The sequence below is a fragment of the Chinchilla lanigera genome, unplaced genomic scaffold, assembly GCF_000276665.1.
Source record: "Chinchilla lanigera isolate Chin_1 unplaced genomic scaffold, ChiLan1.0 scaffold00047, whole genome shotgun sequence".
Taxonomy (NCBI): Eukaryota; Metazoa; Chordata; class Mammalia; order Rodentia; family Chinchillidae; genus Chinchilla; species Chinchilla lanigera.
The window spans coordinates 5732270-5748027 of NW_004955448.1; the positions used below are offsets into that span (position 1 = coordinate 5732270).

The 15758-nt window shown below is 34.9% G+C and overlaps 1 protein-coding gene across 1 annotated transcript in view; it reads right to left on the reverse strand.

Annotated features, from left to right (window-relative positions):
- Window positions 1-15758, reverse strand: part of Gpr149 (G protein-coupled receptor 149) — a 67402-nt gene that overhangs the window by 50138 nt on the left and 1506 nt on the right. The window contains 2 exon segments of the mRNA XM_005393060.2: window positions 8274-8722; window positions 15214-15590. Of these exon segments, the coding sequence (XP_005393117.1) occupies window positions 8274-8722; window positions 15214-15590 (826 nt within the window).

Here is a 15758-nt window from a genome sequence, read left to right on the forward strand (position 1 = left end):
AAAAAAAAAAAAAAAAAAAAAAAAAAAAAAAAAAAAAGACCAAAAGAGCATTAAGCATAAACACATGGAACATAATCATTCCTTAATGTGAGAGAGAATACTGTCAGGACCTCTAAGAACCCCTAGGTACTTTCCACCCCCACACTTATAAAGGCAAACGCCACTCAGATTTTTGCCATTATTTCCTACCAGCTCTTCATGCTTTTATCACTTTTGCATCTCTCCCTCAGTCAGTTAACTTATTTGTGTCTGCTTTCAAGTTTTATTACATATAGAGTATGTGTTCCTTTTCTAATATGTCTTTTTCATTATATTTGCAAAATTCATTTGTGTTTTGGATAGCTTTTGTTCTTGAAGTTTCATTGGTTTTCAGTCTTGGGTAAAACCTAGACCTGAAGCCTATCTCACTTATATTCGTCAAGAAAAAGAATAAAGAAATCTCTTTTGTTGTTAATATTATAAATGCATATGCTTTTGTGAATATACTCCATCTTACAGGATCACAGCAAAGAAGAGGGCTACAGTTTTAGCTTCAGTGAAAATGCACTTGTGCGTGTGGTACTCTACTACAAAAATTCAATACTTTGTCTGTTCTAGTGTGTATTTATAAATTTGGGGGCAATTAAAAACATCCACAAGGAATATATTCCATGGCAGCAGATTCTATGGTAGTACAATGGAGCTGTAATGGTGGAAAGATTCTGTATTTGTGTTGTTCAACATGGTCCTTCTGGGCATGTTTGGATATTAAGTACTTGAATTGTGACTAGTGTAACTGAGGAAGTGATACTGAATTTAAAAATGTTTAAAGTCAATTTAGATTTAACCATCCCTATGTGACTAGTAGCTGTCATACAGAATGGTATTACTGAACTGTAAGACTTCTTTAAATCTGCCCTTTGGAAATATTAGGAAACTGTTTTTCAAAGTGCTTTTTTCTAAATTGTCATCACCTCTTAAAATTGTGAGATATTTAATTTAGCTCTTCTTGTGGGTTGTCGGTAGTCTCTCCTGGCTATTTCAATTAATATTTCTTGATTATTAATGACATGTTTTACTTTTATATGTTACTTTTACATGTTTGAGACTATTTAGATTTCTTTGGATATGAAGATTGGCCAAAAAAAGTAGTCTTTTGTGGATAAGAGCCAATTTACTCACTGTTAGAAAAATAAATCATAAATTTACAAAATGGAAGGACTTGAATGAACACTGTGATAGTTAAATGAATTGGAAGTATCATAATTTAAAATTATTTACATAAACAGGTTCATACAAAGATATAATTGCGCACCTGAATATGTTCATATGTATTTTTGCTGTCCAAGGGTAGGGTCTAGATAGAAACTTGACACTTCTGTGACAATGGACATACCTATAATCTAGATCTTGATTTCTCAAGTGTCATTGTCCAACAAAAACCAAAGCTTCTTGGAAAATGGTTAAATGAAGGACTGAGTCAAGAAAAAAGCAAGAAGAAACTTATCTTGTGATCCTAGAAAGTAAGGAAATCTAAAAAGATGATGATGGCTTGTTGAGTAGATGTAAGAATCATGAAAAAGCTTGTCTTGGCTAAATCTAAGAGAAGGGGAATAACAAAGTAAATGATAATAGCACAGATCATAGCTTGCCAAGTAAAATAAATACCTAAGTGTCTGCACTGCTATAAACAAGTAAGTGAAGTGTACAAGATAGCTTTTCCTTACAGTGGAATTCCAATAATCAACACAGAAGGAATGATAAAAACAAATCATAGTCTCAAAATTTCCCCTAAAACATATGCATAAATTACAATGGAAAAAATAGTAAATTAATGCAGCCAGTATTTTTCAAGTGTGAAAGTGATTAAAACAAAAGAAGATTGAACTGTTATTCCAAACTACATAAGACTAAGGAGTCATTAAAACAAATGAAATATGAGATCTTGAACCAGCAATTGATATTAGCAGGACAACTGGCAAAATTGAAATCAGGCCTATAGATTAGATTTTAATATACTAATAGTTGCATTGTTATTTTGTAATATGTTGACACTGAATGAAGAATACATTGGAACTCTCTGTACCATCTTTATAACTGTTTTATAAGCCTAAAATTAGTTCACAACAAAAAGCTTTTAAAACTATGGTGAGTTGCTAGTCACTTGAGTTAAAAAATAACCTCTTAATAGGAAGTTGCAGAAGATATTCAAGCATGGTGGATGATTTCAGCACATTAAAAAACAAAAACAAAAACAAAAACAAAAAAAATCTCTGTAAGGCATGCAACTTTCTAAGGAATGATAACAGGATTCTCAGTTCAAAAGGTGATTTATAAGAACATTCTCTACAAGCTTTGATCGCATTATAATCCCTTTGAATTTTTAGAAAATTCAAGTTACTCATTGCGGCAAATGATACTTAGTGTGAGGATCAAAAAATATGTTATGGAATATCTGGATTAGTTTAGAATAAAATTCCTTTTCTTTCAGTTTCCAAGCCTTTCAATACTTGAGAATAAATACATTTATTGATGAGATTTCAGCCACACTCCAAATAGTCACTCTTAAGTGTACGACGTAATGATTCCATGGACTTGAACAATTTAAAATGAGGTGTAAATTATATTGCTGAGTGAGGAAAAGTGGATTTTAAAATAGTACATTCTGCATGACCCTATTTTTTTCTAAAATAAAAATACATGCCTAGAATAAAGTGTAAAGTTTTATAGGACAAAATATAAATAGTGGTTAAAAGTCTGAGCGGTGGGAAGTGTTTCCTTGATTAGTAAATTCCAAATTTTCCATAATAAGTACATTTTATTTTATAATAAAACAATGAAAGTTATAAAATTTTTAAAAGAAAATTATCACACTTTTTTCAGGTCTCTGAACAGCGAGCAATGAACTAACTATCGCAAAGGAGTGGAGGTAATTTAAAATAACGTCTCTCTCTCAATAGCCAGCTGTTTTAAGATGACTTGTTAGAGGCTACAAGTGTGAAATGATAAGTGGATTTTTCTTACTATGGTCATTTTAGTTAAAAATGTCAATAATTACTCAGAGACAAGATCAAACTAATACTGTCGTAGTCACCTTCTGTCTCTCTCTGGACAGAAACATTTTTTCTCCCAATAAATATATTCTGCTCTTAACCTCCTTTGTTCCCAAAATTCATTCTTCTATTTTGGAGAACACAAACAGCACAGACATCTAGTAGGCTGGGAGTTTTTTTCCTCTATATCACTTTGTGGTCACTAACTTCCTTCTCCAGACTTTATATGATTTCTTTGTATATGTTGCATAAGGTTGGCAGAACCTATGTGCGAGGAACAAGAACACTTGTTCTGAGCATGAGCAACAGATTTCTACATTCACACGAACTCATCCAAGACATCTAGCAGGTTAAGAGTTTCTTTCCCCTATGTCAATAGGAAACACTACCATCTTGTGCCTGATTTATTTTTTAAAGATGTATTTTCAAAAGTGAAAAGGAATATGAATAATAAATAAAATGAATAATAATACTTTTAAAAGATTATAGAAACCAGAGTTAGCACTGAACTCTATTAGAAAGTGACAAAATATAATTTTGCTTTGCAAAACTTTTAAATTGCTTTAAAAAACATTTTCCTTCAAACAAATATAAAATTTCCCTTAGAATAAGGATTTAAAAATATATTTAACTATTTTTAAAAAATTTTCTTAAAGGTAAAAATTTCCTTGATTTTCAGGTGATTTTAAACTTTGTTCATATTGGCCATGTTTGTCTCTTAAGTGGTTGTATGGCAAATTCAAACACATTAGTTCTCCTGGTTTATGTCTCTTTAAAAAGGATTACTTTTAAAACCTTCTTTTTATATTCCACTGGCATAATGGAAGACCTTTCTCATTTCCGATAAGATTACAAATGGCTTTGAGTGGCATAGCTACAATATACCTTTGCTTCAGATCTATAATAATAAACAAGGGGGTTTACAGAACTCTAAGACAGGTATTAAAAAAGAAAATGGCATCCCTGAGTAATTTTATGAGCTAAGCATTAAAATAGAAAAAAAAAAAAAACCAGAGTGATGACACTCAAGGCATTAAATTATGTGACAAATTTGATTTTTCTTTATTCATACATGACACAATTTAGGTTCTAGAAAACCATCATTTCATTTCAGAAACAAAGTCATACCATTACTGTCACATGGAAAGCTTTTTAATTGAAGACCCTGAGAATTTCTTACTGCTCCTTTTACATATTTCAACTGCTTAGAGTTATATCTTCTACAGGGTCAGAAAGAAACAATTTTGTGTTTAGGTTTAACACTGAATTTTAGTCTTACAAACACCCTCAACTCATAAATTTTATTGGAACATTGTAATGGTTGATAAATTGTGTCAACAGGGAGCCAGGATCCTTACTTTGTAAATATCCTCATCCTGTGCAAGAGGATGGCAGGGAGATGGTGTGAGTGCTACAGCCACCCTAGGCAGTGGTGGCCTGCTTACAATATAAAGGAGAAGAAGAGGCTTGCTGTCCAATCCCCTTTTTTTTGACCTTATTGCTTTTGCTGTCTTCTGCTGCCTTGAAGTGTTGCCCCTGTGACATGCCACCCTGCCTTGGGTCCAGCTGATTATGGACTGTAACCTCCATAAACTGTGAGCTAAATAAACCTTTCCTTCCTTAATTTTGGGTGTTGGATGTTTTGTCTCAACTAGAGAAAAGTAACCAAGACAAACATATTTAAATCTACCAAAGCTATTTTATTACCATTATTTTTACACATATCCCTGATCTGAAATTCTTACTCCTACCAGAAGAGATACTGAAAATTTATTTACTAATATAGAGGTTAACATAAAAATTAAGAAAAGTCCATTTAAAAAATAATATCATGAAATATATTTAAAATCAAATCTGTTTTCCAGAATTTTAATTAACACATACTGTGTTAATTAATGTAATATCATTACATATATTAACTGATGAACTAAGCCTAAGTGAAAATATAACCATAGAAAATAAGTAGGTGGAGTTTTCATTGATTATGTGCAATACTTACTAAAGTCTAATGTATCCCTACATGTTTTCAGAGCAAAGAAGCCACTAAGAAGAAAGGCATGTCACCATTTACTCCCATGTAATATCTGTTGCTTAAAAACATGTAAGAGTTAAGACCTGGGTTTTTAAAATGGTTTATATTAAATATGGTTTATTGTTGGCTTTATTGCCTATGTCTATAAGATGCATCTTTACTGTGCCTTTATAAGCAGGATACATCTCTTAAAAACGAATCAAAATTTTTCATACATACAGCTCTATATGATAGATCCAACACTATTCTGGTTACAGAATTATTGAAATACTATAAAACCAAAGGGCAAAGAATAAGCAAAATAAATACAATCCTGAGCCATCTGAACAAGATCGTTTGGTGAATAGTTTTAGTGTAAGTTTAGAAACCACAAAGCAGGGAAAAATACATCTATATTGCAGTCAGGAGAAAAATATATAGAACACCTGTCTCTTGCGGGACACAGGTAGACGTGACAGTGAATTTCTAACACAGGCACACGCACTCATGCTCCTGTTTTCGTCTCTTGCTTCCCTCCCATCTCCAACACATTCACTCCCACCCCTTCCCAAAAGAAAGGGTCAGGCCCTGAATCCTACTGAGCCCTACATCTGCCCAGTCAGACCAGGTTAAGAGACTGCTAAAAAAAAATAGGTCCTCACCCACAACATTGAAACAGAACATTGCTGTAAAGCCAGTTCCAGCTCCTTTACCTCTTCAGAAGTTAGCAAAACTAAGAAATACATTATATATATATGTGTGTGTGTGTGTGTGTGTGTGTGTGTGTATATATATATATATATACACACACACACACACACACACATATATATATATATATATACACACACACACATATATATATAAATACTGGCAAGACTGCTATAACCTTACTGTGGAGTCGCCACGAGGATGATACAAGGGATTATAATACCCAGGGTAGCTGTAAATTAATGGCATACATGAATATATACACGTGCACACAAAAGTGTTTCACCATGAGTATTATTTCATTTTTAAGCGCAAGAAAATGAGAAGATTTAGATTATGTAGGAACAAACTGATAATGGAAATACAAAAATTCCCCCTTTGCTGGGAAAACGTTATTTTAAAACTTTGGAACATTGTATATGTTGACCTCCACTTTTCATTGTATTATTTAACTCATAGCAAATATTTAGAAACTTTTTTCTTCTGGGATTCCTAATTGCCAAACAAGATGCCAAATCATCTTTTCTAATAATGTTCTATGTATTTATTTACTACTTTACTTAAGTCTTAAAAAATGCTATTAGAATGATAATACTAGTTTTACTTAATCAGTGAGAAAGGGAAAACTCAAATTATCCTGCTCATATTTGTACTGGTGATCTGTAGTCTTTTTTTTTTATTTCCATAAATGCAAAGTCTTTTAATCATATGAACACATATAGTTTATTATACTTTTATAAAAAATTTACATACAAAGTTAAGCTTTCCCAAACGGCATACTGGTAATTACTTCTATACTGATTCTACATATTAACACTTTGTATTGGAGAAATACAGTGGCAATACAAACATTTGGTAAGAAGTAGCATCCTGTCCTCTTTTTAACAAGTGGGGACTTCTAGTGCTCTGGGGCAACTCTTCTCTGAGAAACTGCTCATCAGGGGGTTTTATTTCTTTTTACCAGTTCTAGGAACAAATGGGGGAGTCATGAGTGCTTTTATGAAGGACAGCATCCACACCTTTACCCAGGTCTGAGGACATCTCGGGAGAACACGGTGTGGGGCTGAAAACGTTGAAGAGTCTGATGTCATGGACTTGGAGAACAGAGTTTATGTTGTACCTGGAATGATGGATGGAATGTGACTGGTGGGAAGCAGCAGGGGATGGAGGAGAACTATTTTTAAAAAGAGAAGAAGGAAGACGAGGAAGAGGAGGAGAGGTGGGATGAGCAAAAGGAAACAACTGAGAGGGTTCCTAGATGACACCACTCTGGTTTAATATTTCCACAGTAGCCATTCTTCCTTCCCAAGACTTCTCAAGTTCTGCCTCCCCATCTGCCCGGCCATACACAGTGACCCGGCCACACCGTTACTAAGGGCCACAAGACCTGGGACAGTGTCTGCCTTGGTGGTACAAAAACCCAAAGCTCACAACAGTGGAAATGTTCCCCAGAACCACACCGGTCTGTCCCCACTCTGGACCACCTAGCACACCCTGGGCAGCCTGCTTTCAGGCTCTGTCGGGAGGCTCCCTGCCTCATGGGTATCTCCCCATCCTGCTGTCTCCTGTGTGCCTCTGAGACCCCAGTGCGGCGCCCTCTCCACATTGGGGAAAACAGGATCCTAGCCTCAGGTCTGCAGTCATATTTTTCATCAGTGAATGCGTTATTCCTAGCAGAATATTTCTGTAATTATTTTTTTTCAGAGACTAGGTGCAAGTAGACTCAGATTTCCACTAAATCATGTAAAACAATCCTCTCCTTTTTAGCAAATCAATAGTGCAGAAAGCAAAACCAACTTTAATTACCAAAGTTTGCATGAAAGAGCAGTATCACCTCAATATCACATTCTATCTTGAATAAAATGAAAAAGACACCTTATCATTTTCAGCAGGCTAGAATCTAGGAGTGAAAGAAATAAAGTTCATGTGAAAATTTTCTGTTTTATAAAACGTTGCAGACCATTTTTTTTCATATTTAAGGAGACGGGACATTTGGCTCATCAAAATATATTTTGAAATACTTTTTTCCTTGCTAGCTTCTGGAAAGACAAATACGAGCAAGACAGACAGGCAAGCCGTCTAGTTATAGCTGAAAGGTCAGCCCTTCTCACTTCTGGTTTTGTATATGCTTGCCTTTAAATAACAAAGAAAACTTCTCTTGAGGATTTCAGGGATGAAGGAGAAGCAAATAAAAAATGCACAAGTTAAATTTAACTCAGAAGCACAAGTTCTGAGTCTCGTCTGGATTTAAGCATATTGCTTGAGGTTAAAACAAAATGCCTACCCCTTTGAAAGTGCTCATTTAACTATTGATTCCAAAATGCCTATGTTTTTAATAAAAATAAAAAATTAATTAAAAAATTAAAAACCCTTTCAAGAGTCATCTTGCAATAAAATTAAACGAGAAAGTGAAATTAACTTTAGCCATAGTTAAATGAAAGAATCAACTGATAACTTTTTTATGTCTATCATATTTAGTTTCACTTCTGATTTCACAAGACAAACAACCTTTACTGTACCTGACGAGGGGTTCTTTCTGATTTACTCCTACACCACTCCCAGTCAGAAAGGTCTGGTTTCTGACTGTCTTCATGAGATAGTCTTCTTTCTGGACCTTCATAAAAGGCGGTTTCTTCATAGTTAGTAGTACTTCCTGTTTTGTCTGAAAATGTACACTTTTCTTTGTCGGGATCTTGTTTGGCCTCTGTCACATCAGTATTTGTGCACTTGTTAATACCTTTTAGTGTGGAGCTGTCCGGAGAGGCTGTGGTGCTGATTTCTACTTTTACGGCATTAAAGATATTACACTTGTCTCTCTGAGAATCTTTTGTAGTTTCACACTCATAATTCATCAGGTTGTGATAGGATATAGAATTTTCATCATCGTCATAGTAATCTTCATGTGCTATTTTATAAATTCCATAACTTCGCTGGAATGATAGATTGAATTCAAAGCCTCTCCTATTGGCTAAGTGAAAACAATAACAAAATTTCACTATTAGGCAGATGTAAACAACAATACATATTTATAGTGAATACAAATAGAAAGTACATTCAACTTAATCGTTATGAGTTAAAAATTATCTTCAATTACTTCTTGTCAATTATACAGGACAATTATGCCTTAAAAAAATCAAATAATCACTCTGTCTCAGCCTAATTTTTCTAAGGGCTTAAAATACATACAACCAGAAAGAATTTTCTGTCTTTAGTTTTAATTTTTTTCATTTTTTTGAGACAGTGCCTTGTTAAGTAGTTCAGGCTGGTCTTGAACTTACTATGTAGCCCATGCTGGCATCAAACTCACAGCGATCCTTCTCCCTCAGCCTCCAAAGTGCTGGGATTGCAGGCATGCACTACCACAATTTAACTACAAATTAGGAAGTTTTTCAGTTTTTTCAGTTTTAGATTTTTTTTTTATTTTACCAATTCTACATTTATCTTAGGATATGGTTTATGAATTTTACTTTGCTAGCAATTATTAGTAAGTACCTTGAATATTATAAATTATTCAGCTAAGAATAACTGCTTTAAACTTTTGATACATACTACTCATGATATTTACATGTTCATAAATGCATACATTAAATATCAGACCATGTTGCTATACAACTTTCAAACTTTTCCAAAATAAAATATGCATTGTGATAAAATAAATTCGGAATGAATTGATAAAACATGAATAAGTGTATATTTCTGAACTGGAGCATTTTACAATATCTATAAAAGTGATGAATTACAGGATGCTAGCAGAAATATATGAACTTTTTATGATAAAATATGCTGTTATTCTTGATATAATATCATTGACAGATACGTTGCTAAATCTTAGAATAACAAGAATGGTAGAAAGTGATATTTTTGTGTGAATGTCATTCAATATTAGATAATGTTTATATATTAAGAATGAAGTTAGAGCAAAGTGGAAAACGATACAATTTAACATTTTGGTTTTCATCTTTTAAAATCCAGCTTTTTTTTTTCAAAGAAATTTTGCACTTTAATAGCTATGTGTTTTATAGTCAGACACTAGCTATCTTTGATAAAAATACATTACGAGAAACTGTAAAGTTTCTATGGGAATAATACATAAAATTTGATTCACTTTACAACACACCATAGTGTTGTTCACATGCTGATTCTATTAAAGCTGAAATGTTTCCAGAACTGAAGATTTACAAACTAATTTTGTTGCTGAAAAACAGAATTTATCAGTGTCATTCATTCTTGTTTGAGCCAAAATATAAGAAAAATCTCTATTCAAATGAAATTGAAAAGAACAGATGATCATATTTTGTACAGTATCTCATTTTTATTTGTAGTTATATATTCCAGTAAAATTAAATTAGAATTTTTAACTTAGTTTAAGAGTATGAAAAGTGAAGAAACTACAAGAATAGTTTAATTGTTGATGGGGTTCCCTTTTCTCCAGAAAAGATATACAGTGACAGGTTGGCAACTCACAACCAATATAAAAACAAAAAAAATGTCATGGAGTCTCAATTTTATGATTACTAGTTGATAAATTTGATGCTCAAGACTATATATTTTATTGGCTGTATATAACCCTGAAATATATGAAGTATCAATGGGTAATATTTTTTAAAGAGTGTGGAGAATATGTTAGTGGAGAATATAGTGTAAGATTCAAAAGGCAGTCAGAGATAGGCTGTGAAAATAAATTAGGATTGTGATTGAGAATATGATGTGGTAAATATTCTAAGTCTAAACTATGCACAAAGAATATGTCATTTAACACACCAATAATCCAAAAAGTTTATTGGTCCTATTTCATAGTTGAGAATACTGAAGCTCACAAGCTGAGACTACCTATCAGGTAAAATGAATGGAATTTTAAGCTAATATCAGGATTTGAGTCATTACCCTTTATATGAAATTGATTTACTGCTAAGCAAACTTAGGAAAGAAATATGTTCATAGAAGCAGAATGACCTAGACAGGTCATTTTTAGGTCAGAAATTCATCAATTATAAATATAGGCAATGAAAACATTTTTTATTAATTACTTTCTTAAACCAAGAGTTAAAGTCTGACCAAGGTAACTGATGGAGATGATAGGTTATAACTATATCACAGAGTTGAGAATTTTGACAACAGGTAGATATGAATGTGTGTGTGTGTGTGTGTGTGTGTGTGTTACCCCTAGAAAAATTGTTAAAAATAAAAAAATGTTTAAAGCTATGTTGAAGTAAATGTAATTTTTTTCTGATTGAATTCAACAAATATTTATTGAGTGCCTGTTATGGTGTAGGTATTTTTCAGGTATTTGTGTCACAGAGAACAATCAAAGAATGCTGCATTCTGCCCGTGACCCTGGGCAAGTTCTGTATCTCTCTGCGCCTTGGTCAGCTGCCCAATGGGGGAATAAGCAGGGTGGGCCTGGACAAGGCTGATCATCTTTAAGTTCCTTGAGGCAAAGATATTTAAATAAATTTTGCAAGTACTAGAGATTGAACCCAGGACCTTGTACAAGCTAAGCACCTACCTATCACTAAGCTACCTTACCAGTCGTTTTAAAAAAGTTTGTTTTTTGAGACAGGATCTCATTAAGATCCTGGCCTCAAACTTGTGATCCCCTCACTCAGCCTTCTAGCCGCTGAGACTACAGGCATGAACCACCATGCCAGAAGACTCTTCATTAAAATTGTTAACAAGAAGTAGGAAAACTCAAATGTTGATACTTGCCGGTTAAGTAACACTAGCAAAAAACAGAGTCAAATGCTGGTATATTACTAGCCTTTACTATCACCCCTTCTTTCTACAGGTTCCTTCACTCTAGCCAACTGTTCTGGGAGATGAGGATGGAGGCTGTTTTGTGAGTATTCTGATTTTTTTAAAGAGAAACCAGATGCATAGATTTTTTATGTAAAATAATCTGACCTCAAAAATTTGGCTCATAATGAAGACTGATTAAAAGTAACTATTAACACTTGCTTAAAAGCCATGTCTTGAGCCAAATTCCATGTAGGTTTAAAAAAAATGCATGAAATTCAGCCTGAAAATCATGAATTGGGAACTTTGTTCCTTATTAAACTTACAGCACAGTGGTAGATACATAGTGACCATTCCTCATGTATTTGTACAGTGAATGAGGGAGTGAAGTAGCAAAGCCACCTGCAGAATCGCACAGTGACTGTAGCTGAGTGGAGTATGATTTCTAGAGGAAAAAAATAAATATTCATTTATTTATAGGAGGAAGACCTTGAAGGTGTTGGGATTTCTTACTTACGTTTATGCTCATAAAGCAAACAACCCATAACTGAATTGTATTTAAAATTTTTGTGTAGAAGTCTTTCATTGACTAATCACTTGCAAGAAATTTAAAGTCCAGTTTCTTTTGAAATTTATACTCCACTTCTGAAAAATAAATATAATGTATTTATTATGCAAAGCAAGAGCTTCACTGTTCCCAACCTTAGATAAAACTTGAATTAACTCTAGTCTTTTGTTTTTTAATCATGTTTTGTCAACTATAATTTTAGACATGGTAACATCACATAAAAATGAGTACTTCTGCAGAGTGATGTCACTTACCGGATACTCTGATGTTGTAAAAAGAGGAAAAGTAAAAATTTGATTTTTATATAATATATTTGAGTTTTAGCTCTTCGTTAATTTTAAAAAAAGAAAACATCCTGTCAGGCAAACAAACTAATTTTTTATTTTTCTTAGTACAGGTTCACAGCACACAATTATTACACTCATCATGGGGAATCCGTATATGTACTGGCTGACACCTCATATTAAAAATCACTTAAATGGGGAAGGAGATCAAAAGGTGGAGAGAGAGAGGGGAAGAAGAAGAGGGAAGAGAAGAGTAAAAAAAATTAAATGTGTTGTGAATCTGCACAAACTCCTCATGATAAGTGTAATAACTGAGCACTGCAAATGTGTACTAATAAAAATAAAAATAAATTAAATCTTAAAATTGTTCTGAGATACTATAAACATACATTATTTTTGGAAATACAAGAGAAGTCATTCTTATTTCTGCAAACTACCTTTTAACACTGAAATTCAATTTCTGGTTGTATGTATATTAGTTCTCATTCACTGAAGCTGAAATGTAGAATTATATGTATTTACACCAGCAATACGCACCTATTGCAAATATGAGCTGGAAAAGATATATTACCTTTCTTTCTTCTGGAATTCACTGGTAAGAGTTGCAGATAGGGGTATATTGGTTTGGTTAGGAGAGAAAGTTTAAGCATAGAACTCCTACAGAATGAAAGCTGTGGAGCCAAACAACTGGTCTACCTGATGGACCACCTGTAGGCTCTCAGCATTCTGTTGTCATCCTAGCAATAGGACATTTATGGCAGCTCATCATACAGTGGAAACACACTTACTCTCAGAACTTCCATATGGCATAGCTTGGGTTACAGGGAATAGAGACATCTGACTTATAAGTATCTTAACCTATATTTCTCACAATGTCTTATTTTTAAAGAGCTACATCTTTTAAAACAAGCCTTTATATATCAAGTCCTCCTCTGGGATTTTAAAATACATAAAAATAAAAATAAAGTAGATTTCAGAGGAATAATAATAACAATAATTTGATCTTTAAAGGCATGCCTTTAATGTAAAAAGATGGGCAATGGTTCCACTAGCCTAACTGTGGGCTCTGTAGTATATGTAAAGCAAGCTCAAGTATAGGCACTTTATTCTTGTGCACTGTAGATGATACACGATTTACTAGGACATTTGCAATGATAGAGTCATTGCTTTGCTTTGTTTTCTGTTCTGATATGGGCATGCCTCAGCTTTTGAAAATGCCTGTCCTAAAACACTTCGCTAATACTTGTCATTTACCCAGCACGAAGACTATTATCTTCTTCGTAATCTTTTTTTTTAAAAGTTTACTGCTGATGTCTTCTTCATAATCTTTAAAGTTTTAAGATAGGGATGATTCACTAGTTTAGCAGCAAAATATTAACCTTGCTAGACTACTGGAGCAAATTTGTAAATAATTCCTTAGTGTTCCATGATTTTTATAAGTGCTTTTACTATTAACTTTCCAAGTTACTCATCTGAATATTAAGTTTTAGGGGAATAATGTTATGAGTTCCACTATTATTTTAAAGATAAATGAATTTAGTGTCTATTTACAATAAACTTCTATGATATTCTTAAAAATAAGTATTTTTTCAGCTGAAAAATATGTAGATATTATGTTTTAAATGTTATCAATACACAAAAAATGACCAGTCTGTGACTAATATTTATAAAATAGCCCTGTTGTGGAATTGATAGTGGAGTATACTTGGATACACTCCACTTTTCACAAACTTAAAATATTGTTTTAATTTAACCTTTCCTCTCTGTTAGAGAATAATATATTTGCTAATCTGAGCAAAGGACAACTAGTGGGATAGTTAATTCAGCATATATTAATGTGTTCTTGAATTTATTAGATGGTAAAACATCCTACCTTTTGTTTGGAATAACAACATAATACTCTTTCCCAACATGCAGCTCATTCCTCAATTTTTTCTGTAGAATTTGGGAACAATTATATAGTAGAGTTTGGTAATTACACTACCTCCCAGTGTCATTTTTGGTGAATTCCTTAATATATATATACACACATATAGTGTAGTACTGATGAATACACATCTCATAGCTAAATTCATACATGCATATACAATATCAGACTCCACCACCTTTATCCCTTGAAATTGAGGGATTTTATTTCTTGGTAACAACAATTTATTTGGGGACTATTTGCAGGCACTTTGACTACTTTAAAAATTTTCCAAGGGGGGCGTGGTGGTGCATGCCTGTAATCCCAGCACTCGGGAGGCTGAGGCAGGAATATCCTCAAGAGTTCGAGACCAGCCTGGGCTACAAAGTGAGCTCAAGGCCAGCCTGAACTGCACAGCGACTCTGTCTTAAAACAACAGCAGCAACAACAACAGCAAACTTTCCAGAATCCTTAAAGAGAACAAGGAAAAAAATAATGGAACTGCTTTTCTTACTGTTCCATTGGATAATAACTGGTTTTAACAGGAAGTCCTTAATTCTTGTCAGGACATTAAGAATCTCTTTTTAGATGCAGGCTTCTCAGCAATGTCATTTGCCATAGACTTGGGAGGACATTTATTTTTCACTCTGTTCTAAAATCTGTTAGACACACCACCTGACGACCTTTGCTTATCTCATGTTGCGTTGAGCAACTTCGCCTCTTTCTGTCCTATCTAAAATAATCACGAGTGCTCAAGGACTTCTTGGAGTTGTTTAAAGCCCGGCTCGCTTAACACCCACTCCAACACGGCGCTGGGAACTGCTCCGCATCGTTCATTCTCCTCCACCATCCACCCTTTAGATCTGCCCTTGTACTCTTCCTCCTTCCTCAGGGGGCTTTTCAGCAGATCGCCCTTCTCTGTGCCTGCGCGCGTCTTGCTCAGCATCACCGCACGGTGGAGGACTTACTTTTTTCGCCATCGGACGCCACTGGGTAAGCGTCCCGCCCGCAGTTGATGATGCAGCCACAGGGCAAGTGGGTCCAGCGTTTGGACAGGACAAACACGGGGGTCACAGTGGTGGCCAGCAGGGTTAGTAGGAAGCCGAGTGTCTCGAAGGGAAGGCACTGAACCCCTGCCACGTGCTTGACCACCATGTGGATCTGCAAAGGCGACAGAACTTCAGACCTCACCCACCATCCCATTTTCCACTTTCCAAGCCCTGCCTGAAAGCACACGGCCCTCGCCCCCTGGCGCCGCGGATCTCAGGGATGGGCTACCGGGAACCGGCAGGACGTGTCGCGCCTCGGGCTTTGCCCATTTGCTCGGCCGGGTCCGCACCCGCTGCTAAGTCAAATCTCCACCGGGGAGGCACGAAGCACAGCGGGAAGTCGCTACCCGGGGGAACAGGCAGGGTCAGTGGGACGGCAGCCGGCACTTCAGAGGGCCGTCGCCCCCGCCAGAGCCTGGCTGCACCCGGGCGCGCGTCCCGGCCGGAGCTCTGCCGCCTCTGCC